Here is a 13,160-nt window from a genome sequence, read left to right on the forward strand (position 1 = left end):
AAGTCTGAAAGAGCAGGACAGAGTGTGCCTCTGGGAGGCTTCTCCTCCCCGATGAGAGAATGCCTGAGATAGTGGGGAGAGGATGTGAAAAACAATGAGTGTAATGAGACGGAGCAGAGCTCCCCACCCTCCAGAAACCCCCTGGGCTCTGGGAAGGACAGGGAAGAGAGGACCGCCCTTTGGGATGCCAGGCAGGCAGCTCCAGCGTGCCCCCTTGTAAGGGAGGCCCCGCCAGGGCATTACAGCGGGGTGTGGCCCGGCCCACACTGGTGTGACCACTTGTGCAGCAATTCCTGACCGTGTAGAAAGCCAGAATGACAACAACAGAAACCATAATGGGAAAGAATATGAAAAAAAAAAATACACGTATATAACAGAATCACTTTGCTGCATACCAGAAACTAAGACAACATTGGAAATTAACTACACTTCAATAAAATAAAATATAAAAAGCCCTGTGACTCCTTTGTCATGATCTTATTGTCCTATGCAGTTAATGTTTTATGAGATTGAGATACACTGATACCCACTATAGAAATATATATGTATATATATATTTACCATAATATCCTTTATTCTATGAAGTTCAAAAATCTCTCATGTTCATTTCATAGGAATCATTTGAAAATATGCTGCTAATCACACACAGTCATAAAATTTCACCCTATCTTCTCTATGTATGTTAAATCCATAAAATTATATATCAGTAGCAGTTTAAGAATAAAAAGGTTTCACTATAAAATACGTAGTCTCAAAAATACCTCTAATACAAATATGGCATATCATTTAAAAAATCATGCTTTTTTAGTTCTCTACAGAGAGGAAAATGTTGTAGACTTGATGTTCTGATCCTTGGGTTTCACTAGCTCCTTCCCAAGAGTTCTGTGGTAAGCTTGCTCTTCAGATAAAGCAAGGGATTTGATCCCCTGAGTCAAGCTGCTCTATGAAACACCTGTCTGATAAGATGGACCACCCAAAAGGCAGCCCTTGCTTGAAAGAATTTAGGGAAGGCCGCTGTGGTGTTCCCCTTGTTCAGGCATAGGCGTGTTTGCATAATGAAATCTTTAAGTCCAACAGAAAAAAGCCCTGTTTAACGGAGTTTACTGCATGCATTGGAAGGACTGATGCTGAAGCTGAAGCTCCAATACTTTGGCCACTTGATGTGAAGAGCAGACTCACTGTTAAAGACCCTGATGCTGGGAAAGATTGAAGGCCGAAGGAGAAGGGGACGATAGAGGGTGAGATGGTTAGACGGCATCGCCAACTCAGTGGGTGTGAACTTGAACACGCTCCAGGAGGCAGTGAAGGACAGGGAAACCTGGCGTGCTGCAGCCCACGGGGTTCAGAGTGGACACGCGTGAGCGCCGGCACAACAGGACCGACAGCGGCGTGTGCCCAAGCTCTCGGATCACGGGCCTCGGCCCAGGCTCTCTGTCCCGGATCCCAGCCATCCTCCAAGCACATAACACCCCTTGAACCTGCACCGAACGAGCGTCACTATGGAAAACACTGCTGTGCGTGTTTTTGTTTTTTTTTTTAAACTTAGGAAACTGCTTTAATTTCTAGAAAGATTTTTCTTCTTAACTAGAATTGAAGGGGTCAAACTTCAATTTGTTTGACACACAGGCATCTTTGAGCTTGTGAATGCTCCTTCTAGGGTGATCTTTTATAGCTATTTTCTCTGCCCCACTGAACTTTCTGTGATATTGATGAAAACACGCTCTGTCTGCATGGCCTAGGTCTAGTCCAGTAGCCGGAGGCTGTATGTGGCCATTGAATACTTAAAATGTAGCTGCTGTGACTGAGAAACCTAATTTTAAATTTTATTTAATTTTAATTTAAACAGTCACTTGTGGCCTCTGGTTACCATATTAGACAGCCTTGCCCTAGACTGAAGTGAGGGCAGGATCAAAATGAATACACAGAAACTATGTTATCTTCATAGAAGCCTGTTTTCTGGAATGTTCTCAGCTCTCCTGTAGCTGGTAGAGCTAAAGAGGGCTTTTCTATTCAATTTGCCACAAAATTGATTTCCTAGGCTTCCCAGGTGGCACACGGATAAAGAATCTGCCTGCCAATGCAAGAGATGCAAGAGACACAGGTTTGATCTCTGGGTCAAGAAAATCTTCTGGAGAAGGAAATGGCAACCCACTCCAGTATTCTTGTGTGGAGAATTCCATGGACAGAGGAGCCTGGTCGCTACAGTCCATGGGGTCACAAAGAGTCAGACACGACTGCACACACACACACACACACACACACACACACACACACACACACAACACATTATTCAAAGAGATAGAGCTTACTGTTTTGAAAGAGTATAATAATTTCACACTTCCCTTATTTAAAAAAAATAGCTAAAGACACATGGAAAGGTCATTGATCTATGTTGGATTAGAAAACATATATTTCTATTTCAGACTGCAGAATACTTTCTAGGAACATTTGCCAATTGATAAATGTTTTCCAGAGGAATGGTATGCAGAACTTGTTTGTATGTTTATGAACAGTTTCTTTAATTAAAATAAATACTCTCCAGAGCTTTCTGTCTTTGCACTTCAAGCTGGCTCATAAGCAGAAAGTCTAGCAAGACTAATTTCACTCTGCAAATGAGCCAATCTTAGAGCTTAAATTAGATTTTTGGACACCTGTCAAATAAACACGGCCTGCATATTTCTGACATTTCATAATGTTAGCTTTCTTTTAAAAATACTCTCTGATAAAGAACATCCTGTATATAAAAAATAATGTGTCAAAAAAGATTTGATTCCATGCTCTACATGTTGAAGAGGTCATAGAGTTGAGGCTAGCAAGGTGAGATTATAGCCTGGAGCTTAACCCCAACAAACCCACATTTAGGCAGAATGAAAAATATCTGTGCTTTTTGGTGTCTCCTGGAAAGCACTATGATATAAACCACACATATGTTGAGTCTAGATTTTAATCTCTATTCTTCTTTGGAAAAAGGGAGATCTTCTATACAGTTTTCAAAATACTTGAGGTAATTTAATTAAATTTTGTATTTTTATAAAATTGAAGTATCTTTAAAGGATGGAAAAAGTAACCATTTTCTTTATTAAATATTGGCCATCTCTTGACTTTCTGAGTCCCACATATTAAAAAAAAAGGGCTCCCCATCTAGTTACTTTTAAAATCAATAATTAGATCTCTGAATGAAGGAATAGTTATCCCCATTTGTCTACATAGACTCCTTTCCTATATAGGGGCTAAAACAGGAGGCTTGGGCTCTAACTTAACTAAAATCTTCAATAATATATGAATGCTATTGCTATAAGTAGCTTCAACAAGGATTTCTTGGCACACAGCAAGTCTACCCTGTCCTCACTGAAGTCTAGATTCAGTTTTGGTGAAGCCTTTGTAACTTTAGGTTCTACAATTTTTGAGACTCTCTTCAGGGAAGACAGTGCAAGAATGTAAACTTGGGTGAGAGGGCGCAGAAGGGATCTGTGCAAGTGAGGGGCCCAAGACGAGGGCTCCATTTCCTCGATCAATCCACCTCAAAGCCACACACACTACTGATCAAGGGAGGGAGAGTCTCTCAGATGCCGTAAGAAATTCTATTTAATTTCCTTAACTAATGGTTGGCTTAATGAGCTTTTTTTTTTTTTTTTTTTAAAGATCTCTGGTTTTCATTTAAATGCATAAGAGTTTTTTTCCCCCCGTTGTTAAATCTCATCCCTGTATTTCTAATTCAAAACAGAAATCTCTTCATTAAATTCCTAGTATTATTTTAAGAAATTATCTCTCAGATGTATAACATCCCAAAACACCATCAAATAAGATAAAGATGTTTTGCTGATAGAAAACTTGCAAGGTTTGATTGCCATAGCTTTTTGTATCCCCAGGTCAGTGAGTATAATGTATTCCATATTTTGTTGCTGTTTTCTAGCATTAAACATGTCAACATTTTACATCGGCACCATCAAAGTTAGTGAGATAATTCTGATGAATAGCAATAAGGCCAGAGAAAGAATAATGCATAACATGAATTCCTCAGGAAATCAATTAATATTTTTATGAGCAGTAGTGAAAATATGATCAAGCATTGGCAGAGTGAGGTCAGGCTATTTGATCCCCAAACATATCCTTGTTGAGTTCTGTCTATCCATGTAAAAATATTCTGTGCTTGTCAAAAGGAAAATCAGTGCTCCCAAGACCAAGACATTTTCTTTACCAGAATGCACTAAATTCTTCATTTGGCGGTGGGGTCTTCGATAGGGCATATAAGCTGCAATTTTTGGAGGATTTTCAGGTTCCTAATTGACTTTTTGTGGATCTCTGAAGTTAGTATATTTTGGTGTTCTAAATGATGTATTACGTGTATAAGTAAAACACTGCATATTTTATGTTTTTTGAAGACATTCTTGTTGAGGCAAGGTAAGCGATTCTAATATTGGCACAATGATTAGTATTTGAAAATAAAAGTGTATTCATATTACTTCCACATTGTTAAGATTCATTCATTCATTCACTCAATGAATGTTGAAGTCTAAATACATGTTCTTACTGAGAACAATATCAAGGCTGAGGACAGGAATATGAAAGCATGAAATAAGTACAACACTTCAACTTGGACCCTGAGAGGTGGTACTGAAGTTCAAATAGTTCTTTAATAATGGTACAAATTTTGCTGTAACCATCACACATCTATCAGGCCTTTCCTGGATGGACTGACATTATCATTTAAATGGAAATCCTTATATTCATTAGCTAATGTTCACTGCTCTCTGGGTAACAGTTAAGTTAGCGACTTAGGAGAGCCAAAGATCAGCTAATCTGATTTTCCAGTGAGTAGTACTATATGCTTGCATATGAAAGTCGTAAGTACTAGCCTAAGCACTCATTTAAAGAAGTCAAAGACAATCACAATACTGAAGCTTGTGTCTTCAGATGGAAGCTATGTACAACAGCAAGCAGGGAGGTAGTGGGGACCATCTAGGCATGTGGTGGTGGGCTGACTGATGGGAAGGTTAGAACTGTCCTGCCTGGAGGTCAGCACAGAGGTGTGTCTCAGCTCTAAAAACGTGAATCCATGTGGGTCCACCTCATTCTGTAACTAGAAGGCTGAATTTTTAAATTCTGTGAATGACAGGGAATTTGGTTTTCAACCTTTTTTTATGCATGAGATCCTTTTGGTAACATCAAGCATTTCCTGGATGCCCCACATAATAAGAGTTGACAGTTGAGGACAAATTAAGTACAGGTGGATTCGTGGATACCTAACAATAAACTTGAAAGCTACAGCCCAAGAAGCACGTCTGAGACTCTGACGCTTCCATAGCTTGCTGTCAGTTCCTTTCCTTGAGCACTGTGTAGGGTGAGGCACTCCCTGCTCCGGGGCAGCCTGCTTTGTGGCCACTGTCCATGGTGCTAACAGCAAACCCAGAGCAGAGTCCTCTGATTCAGCTTCCTCTAACTTCTGCTTATTGGACCCTGTTCTGTCTCATAACAGACAGACAACATAACAGACAACATAAACTAACCACGGTTTCTTTCACACAACAGCTTTCCATTACCACCCTTAAATCCAGAAAAGATTGGCAGCTTACAAGGGTGCACAAATCACAGCAAAACAGCATATACCAGGAGAAAGGGAAGAGAAATAAGTCAAGCCAGGAAATAAGCTTCCAAACCCATTCTATCAGTGGCCCGTTTCTCTCCTGTAGATACCTCACAAATGTGGCTCTAGGTTTTCCAGCAGTCAGCTTTCAGGGGGGACCCTTAGCAGTGTCAACTTTTCTCAGGACAAGCGTAATGGATCTGGAATGGGCACCATGGTCCCTCAAAGAAAAGCCCACTCAAATGTCCAGAGCCACAGGCATTGAGTCATCTGTACAATGACCACAGTATAAGCAAATGACACCAAATTATTGTGCAGGAAAAGTAATTCTTTGAAGGACTAAAACAGTGGGGCCTAGGTACTTAATTTCCTGCTGCATCTAACTTGATTCAGAGGGGAATATTCTAGAATATTTGGAAGAGAGGATCAAACAAACACCCTGTTGTTAATTTTTCTTGAATATTTAATTAGGTCTTTTAGGTGAGCCTTTGATCAATACTGATTGAGCTTTTAATTAAATATTAAACAAATACATATGTTATGCCATGTGCTGTTGTGCCCATCAGCTCATTTAACATTCACAATGACCTTAGAAGGGCTTTCCTGGTGGCCCTGGTGGTAAAGAACCCGCCTCTCAATGCAGGGGACATAGGAGGCACCGGTTCGATCCCTGCGTCGGGAAGATGCCCTGGAGAAGGGCATGGCAACCCACGCTAGTACTCTTGCCTGGAGAATTCCAGGGACAGAGGAGCCTTATACAGGGCCATTGTAATACACTCTGTTTTTAAGTGAGGAGACTGAGGCACAGGAAGATTAAGACCGTTGGTAGTTGAGGAAGCCAAGATTTGGACCTAAGTCATACAACCTAATCTCCTTTCTAACCACTACAGAATCCCTAAGGTATGTAAGCTGGGTTAACATGCTTTTGTGAAAGTTGTGGATTTGAAGAAAAAAGAGCAATGAAGATGTCAATCTATCTCTTCTGAAAAGCCAAAGCAATGGGAATTGATATCAGCCTGAAAAAGCTTACGGGGACTGGGGCAAAAAAGGTGGGGAGGGCAAAGAAAGCATCAAGTTAGATGTTTTAGAAAATCATTTCTCTTTGTTCTTTATTCAGCTTCTTCAAATTACAGACAGTGGTGGTTCAAAATATACCCATGAATTCCCTGACACCCGTTCCTTTAAGATGGAGCCTAGCTCCCTTCCCTTTGTGGGTGGGCTGGAACTTTTACTCCGTGCTAACCAAAGGAACAAAGCAGAAGTGATGAACAGAACAAAGCCTTGGAGAGCAGGTCACCTTGGCTTTCTCTTTGCTCTGTCTCTTGGATCATTTGCTCTGGGTAAGTAGCCTAAGAAAAGGGGTATGTAGTGAGGAACTGTGGCCAATAGCCAGTGAGGAACTGAGGCATTTTTGCAGTGTGTCTTCCAGCCCCAGTCAAGTCTTGCGTTAACTGCAACTGAGCTTGACTCCGACCTCATGAGACCCTGAGCTAGAACCACACACCTAAGCTACTTAGGGATTCCTGACCCTCAGGAGCTGTGAGATAAAAGATGTTTATTAATTAAAAGGCTAAAATTTGGGGTTATTTATTACATAGCAACAGATAAGTAATATACAAACCAACAAGCATTCCCCCTCCCCATAACAAACAATAAATAAAAATAAAACACATTACCTAGAACTTTCAAAGAAATATCCTGAAGATAGCCATTCTCATTTAGGTAAGGTTTGCCCCTAAACTTCTTAACCCAAAGATATTAATGCAATTCAATTCATCTCCAAGGTAATTTTCCATAATTTGGAGTTCAAATGTGTGTGTTACTTATAATATCACGTTGTGTAAAAAAGGGAAGAGAAAGACGTTCAAATCTTAAAATTACATAAACCTTCAAAACTGTTCAAGATGAACAATGAACTCAGAAGAGGGCCAAAAGAACTCCCCGGCTTTAGACAATGGAACAATAGGAACAATTGTTAGGTAGAAGCATAGATAGAAATGGGCCATTAGTTAATGGCTATTGTAACTCAATCTAAAAGAAAACATTTGCTAGAAACTCTGATCCCAGAATTTGGCAGCTTGCTTGGGCCACATGCAACCGGTGCAGATTATACAGTAAATGACGACGACTAAGGCTGGGAAGCAGGGTTTGATTTCCATAATTTCTAAGGCTAGCAGACATGATGTGAGTTTTCATCCTAATGAAATCGCCATTAGCCCAGAAGTATTTCTTTCTGCTTACGCATCATGGCTTCTCATTATTTTTCAACTTCCACTTGTTCTGCTTTATCACTCAGCCCAGAGCTTGGTAAGCTCCACGGCATGAGCGATGGGGAGCCCTACCAAGGGTGACAGATGCCAATTTATGCATAGGTAACTCCGGAGGCTCAGCCCCAAATTAGGCCTGGGTAATATGCCTCTGCCATCCATCCATACTCCTCCTTCCAACAAAGCTCCTCATGAAGCTGCAATTTTGAAAGGAATGCTCTCCCATCACAGTTCAATAGCATTTTATAAGCACATACACTTCTTCCTTTTCTGGCCGGCATAAAATTTAATGCCAGGATTATTATCCATTTGTCATTTCAGCCTATAATTTAGCCAGCCGAACTGCGTTTGAGTTATGCTTCCCGCACCCCTTCATCATCAGCTTGCAGCCAGTAGACCCATTCAAGAAGCCTTAGAACAAACATTTTCCATGTTTCTTTTTCTGCTTCCCTAAGAGGCCCCATTAAGTTTTGCTCGTCTCAATTTAAAATGATTTTTACCACCCGATAACATTTCAAGTTTTCCATATTAATCTTCATTTTTATTTCTTGAAATACTTAGGCCAGCAACGTCGCTAAGAGAATCATGCTAAGAGGTGGAATTCTCTTTCTCCTTCACTCCTGTCCACTTGATGCTACCTCTGAAGAAATCATTTTTGCTCTGAATTATCTGAGCACCGGAAGAAAAGTTTAAAAGGCTGACAGAGTGACTTCACGTCTTAAACACTGATAGCTATCAAAGCAGAAAATCTTACCTCCCCTCATTATATACAGGATTCTGTTAAGAATTGAAAAATACATTAAAATTTTTTTTTTTTTTACATCAGTTCAAAGATATCTGAGTCCAAGTGGAAAATGAAAATAAGTAAAATGAAAATAAATAAATCAGGTCAAAGCTATCTGAGTCCAAATGGAAAATGAAAATAAAGCACCAACTGAGCCAATTTGCCAAAGCAAACACACACACACAGACACACAGCCCACACCCGGGGTGTGGCTGGTACTCACCCCGCACCCCAGGCCGTGGCCCGGTTCGCAGGTGACCTTCCGCTGGCCGGGTTCTGGAAGCAGCCCCGCCCCGCAGCCCGGGCTGGGGCAGAGCACGCCCCCTAGCTGCAGCACGCACTCTTCCGCCCCGTAATGCTGGTACCGGTTGTACTGCAAAAAGAAAAGTCATTTTTCAAAGAGACAGCACAGGTACGAAGAGGTACAGGCACTCACGTTTTAGCGAAATGCTAATATTTGGTGGTTTGGGAGGGGTTTTCTTGTCGATCCTCTTCCATAAAATCTGCAGGGGCGGGGTGGGTGGGGGGGCGGTGGATAAGATATGGTCCAACCTAGAGAAAGTTTTCCAGTCCCAACTTACAAAAGAGATAGATGAGGCATTTATTCTTTGTGTTTCTAGAAATTTGTCCTCCAGAAATCTTTTTCCGAAGTTTGGATTTTTGGAATACTACTTTGTTGTTGTTCAGTCACTAAGTTGTGTCCAACTCTCTGCGACCCCAGTGGACTGCGGCTTGCCAGGCCTCCCTGTCTCTTCCTGTCTCCTGGAGTTTGCCTAAGTGCATGTCCATTGACTGAGTTGGTGATGCCATCGAGTTACCTCAGCTGATACTGTTACCAACAGCATTTAATAGATGTTTTCATACAAATTTTAGGGACCATATCCATACTTCAAGTTATGGACCCTCATAAGGAGTCACTTTCAGTCTCAGATAGTATGTCATCACGCCTCTATTCAGGGATCTGTCGGTTCTTAAAACCATTTTGAAAAAAGGCATCAGTGTTCCACCTCTGGTAATTGTTAGCAGCCCACCCAATATCAATGAGCATATTCACTTTCATGAAGAAAGATTGATGTTCAAGAACAAAATTTTCCTTTCACATTATTCTTAAAGCATGATTTCTTTTATCCCTGACTTCATCTCTTTCTGCTGTTGCTGTCTCAATTTGCTTTAACGATTCCTCCAGCCTGCAGAATAAGATTCAAACGGCACAGGCCATCTTCCAAAGCCTTCCTTACCACAGCCCTAAGTTACTGGTCTCCTTGCATTATTTGATCATATGCCCTTCTAAACTCAGATCAACTCAGATGGATCTGCCCCACTATGAATTAATTTGTGCAACATTTATTGAGCACCTACTATGTACCAGACACCCCTGTGACTGCTGGGATACAGCCCTGAACAAAAGGGCATCTTTACTCTCATCCAAAAGTCTAGAACAGTAAATACAGAAAGGTTAAACTGTCTAGCATGTCAGATGGTGATAGTGGGGAGGAGAATAACAAACCAGAAAGAAACAGATTCGGGGGAAGACGTGAATGACACTTTTAGAGAGGTGATCAGGGAATAGGGAATCCCTTATGAAGAAGGTTCGTTTAAGCCAACATCTGAAGGAGATTAGAAAAGCAAGCCAGGTGCCCCCCGGGGGAAACGAGTTTCCAGGCTGAATACAGAGCATGATACAGGTGCAGGGGCTGTGTGTGCTCAGTTTGAGGTCCTGCAGAGGCCAGTGTGCCTGAAGTAGAGTGAATGGGGGTGTGTGTGTGGAGGGGGGGCAGATAATAGTAGATGAGCCGGAGAGTTAATGGGGATCCAGGATGTATAGATCCCCGAAGGCGGCCGGAAGAATTCTGGCTTTTATTCTGAGAGATACAGGAACCTCTGGAGACTGTGGAGCTGTGGATGACACAATTTGACTAATCTCTTAAAGACAGCCATCTGGCTGATATGCTCAGCGTAGACTCTTGGGGACAAGGATGGAAGCAGGAAGCAGAGACGCAGGTCGGAGGTTGTTTCAGCGAGATCCATGGAGAGATGGTGGAGGCCTGAACCAGGAAGGCAGCCGTGGGGGTAACGATGGATCAGTGGTTGAGCTCTGGATGTATTTTGAAGGTAGAAATGGCAGATATTTTTAGGCGGACTGGATATGTGATGTGAGAGGAAAAGGAATCAAGCAGGATATAATGTTTGTTCCCTAAGGAGAGAGGATGGGGGAGCATGGGGGAGACTGTTACTGAGATGGGGGAACATGGGAGAAAGCGGTATGTGTGTGTGTTTAGAGAGTTGAGAAAAGGAATCATTATTCCTGTTGTGATCATATTCAGTTTGTTAACCTCTGACACAGCTAAGTCAAAATGTTGAGTGCCTAACTGAACGGATGGCTTTGGAATTCAGGAGAAACACGTAGGTTGTAGACACCAGTTCTGAAGTCACAGGTGCACACAGAGCCGAAAAGGAGAGGGTTAGCATCAGGGCGACTGTCCATTTTCTCATATTTCTGACATCATCAGAAAGAGAAAGATGGACAGGTCAAGTCCCCTTGTAAATATGCTACTACTACTTATATACAATGGCATTAGCTAGAAAAGAGTTCTTGTCTATAGAATGCATTTAGCAGGAAACACTTAGTTTAAGTTTGCTTACAGTAAACAACCTAGAATATGTGAATGCATAAAGTAAGGCTCTCTGAAAATGTCATAAGGGGTTAATTATTAAGGGGTAAATGAAGACGTTTCATCAAGTGGTGAATACTTGAGAGGTTTTATGTTAGAGATCATTCTGTGAGCTTCCTGGAGACCTGATGCATTGACTCTTGCCTAGAGTATGTCCCAATATGCTGAGAAAGGACCTGGGCTTTGTTAAACACAGGATCTACTGCCTTTAACACAGTAGCTGTGTTAAATGATGTGGGCTTCCCATTACTTCGTCTGTGCTTCACCATTACCAGTATCCTGGAAGTTATTAGTAAAGCTCAACACTGGGTTCCATCTATGATTCTTGTACGTCTGGTTTGACAGTCAGACTCTGTCATCTCAGCAGCCCCGAGACCGGAAGAGATGCTCTACCCTTTGTGCATGCTGAGATGGGGCCACAAAGGAGATTGAGAAGCAGCAGTCTACTAGGCAGGAGGAAAATGAGATGATGTGGGAGGCCTGGAAGCCAAGGGAACACAGTATTTCAAGGGAGATGTATGTGTCATGACAAATTGTGTCAAAGGCTGCAGATTAACTACTTTATATGGAAGCTGGATGGATTTAGAAATGGAGATGCCGTTGCAATCTTGACAAGAGCCATGACTATTGGAGGCATGTAGCCAAAAGCCTTGTGGGGGTGGAGTCAAGAGAGAATTGGAGGAGACAGATTCCAAGAGGTGAGCCCAGACACTTCTTTCTAGGAGTTTGGCTGAAAGGGCAGCAGAGACAGGGGAGGCTGGATGGGCTGTGGGACTGTAAAGAGTTTGTTGAAAATGAGAGGCCTCTGTAATGGCAGGATGCTAGTATGCCGAAGGGAGTGAGTTAGAAGAGGAGGCACTTGGTGGTGCCTGCGAGCAGGTGACGCAATGGGAGCTGAAGGACGAGAAGAGGGGTGATCCTGCAGGGAAGGAAGGCTGTGTGCTGGGGCCCAGGTGTGGACAAGGGAGGTTTTGGGAATTTGAGAAGAGAAGGAAAGGTGTGAATGAGAAAGGGGAAGGAAGGGATAGTCAGGATTGTTGCTGGGCACTAACAGCCCATGATGGGAGCGTTGGACCATAAGGAAAGCTGAGCACTAAAGAACTGATGCTTTCAAATTGTGGTGCTGGAAAAGACTCCTGAGAGTCACTTGGGCTGCAAGGAGGTCAAACCAGTCCATCCTAAAAGAAATCAACCCTGGATGTTCATTGGAAGGACTGATGCTAAAGCTGAAGCTGATGAGAAGAGCTGGCACTTTGGGAGCGACTGAAGGCCAACGGAGAAGTGGGCAACAGAGGATGAGATGGTTGGATAGCGTCACTGACTCAGTGGACGTGAATCTGAGCCAATTCTGGAAAACAGTGAAGGACATGGGAGCCTGGTGTGCTGCAGTCCATAGCGTCGCAAAGAGTCAGACACGACCTAGCAACTGAATGACATCTGGGGTCACAGATTGTGAATTTAGAGCAGGCTGGTCAGTGGAGTGCCTGCTCTTCTGCATCAACACTCAGTAGCAAGCGCAGAGCAGACAGGAAGTTGGCTTTAAGCCAGATGGGGGTTTGGTCAGACTTGTATGAGGAAGTCTCCCACCCCCCTTTGGCTTTGGCACACGACATCCCCTCATATCTCTGTGAATGATTCCAGTAAGTATTTATTGAATCCCTCTGCTCAGCTCTGTACCACAGGACTGTGAAAACTTCTGTCTTGGCCTATCCAAAATGGGTACAAAATTTCAGTTTTGCAAAGTGGTTACACCCTGGGGAGCTAATGTACAGCCTGGGGAGTACAGCTAATAATTTTATTTTGGAGACTTGAATTTGCTACATGGGTAGCTATTTCCAAACTACAGAGTTTTT

At 42.4% G+C, this 13,160-nt stretch overlaps 1 protein-coding gene across 7 annotated transcripts in view; it reads right to left on the reverse strand.

Moving 5' to 3' along the window:
- The window catches only part of PRKN (parkin RBR E3 ubiquitin protein ligase), a 1,211,540-nt gene that overhangs the window by 183,993 nt on the left and 1,014,387 nt on the right, over nt 1–13,160 (reverse strand). For all 7 annotated transcript variants that reach the window (XM_043457375.1, XM_043457374.1, XM_043457372.1 and 4 more), the window contains one exon: nt 8,859–9,008. In XM_043457375.1, coding sequence (XP_043313310.1) covers nt 8,859–9,008 — 150 coding nt within the window. The remainder of the gene's footprint in view (nt 1–8,858; nt 9,009–13,160) is intronic.

This window comes from Cervus canadensis, chromosome 33 (genome assembly GCF_019320065.1).
Source record: "Cervus canadensis isolate Bull #8, Minnesota chromosome 33, ASM1932006v1, whole genome shotgun sequence".
Lineage (NCBI taxonomy): Eukaryota > Metazoa > Chordata > Mammalia > Artiodactyla > Cervidae > Cervus > Cervus canadensis.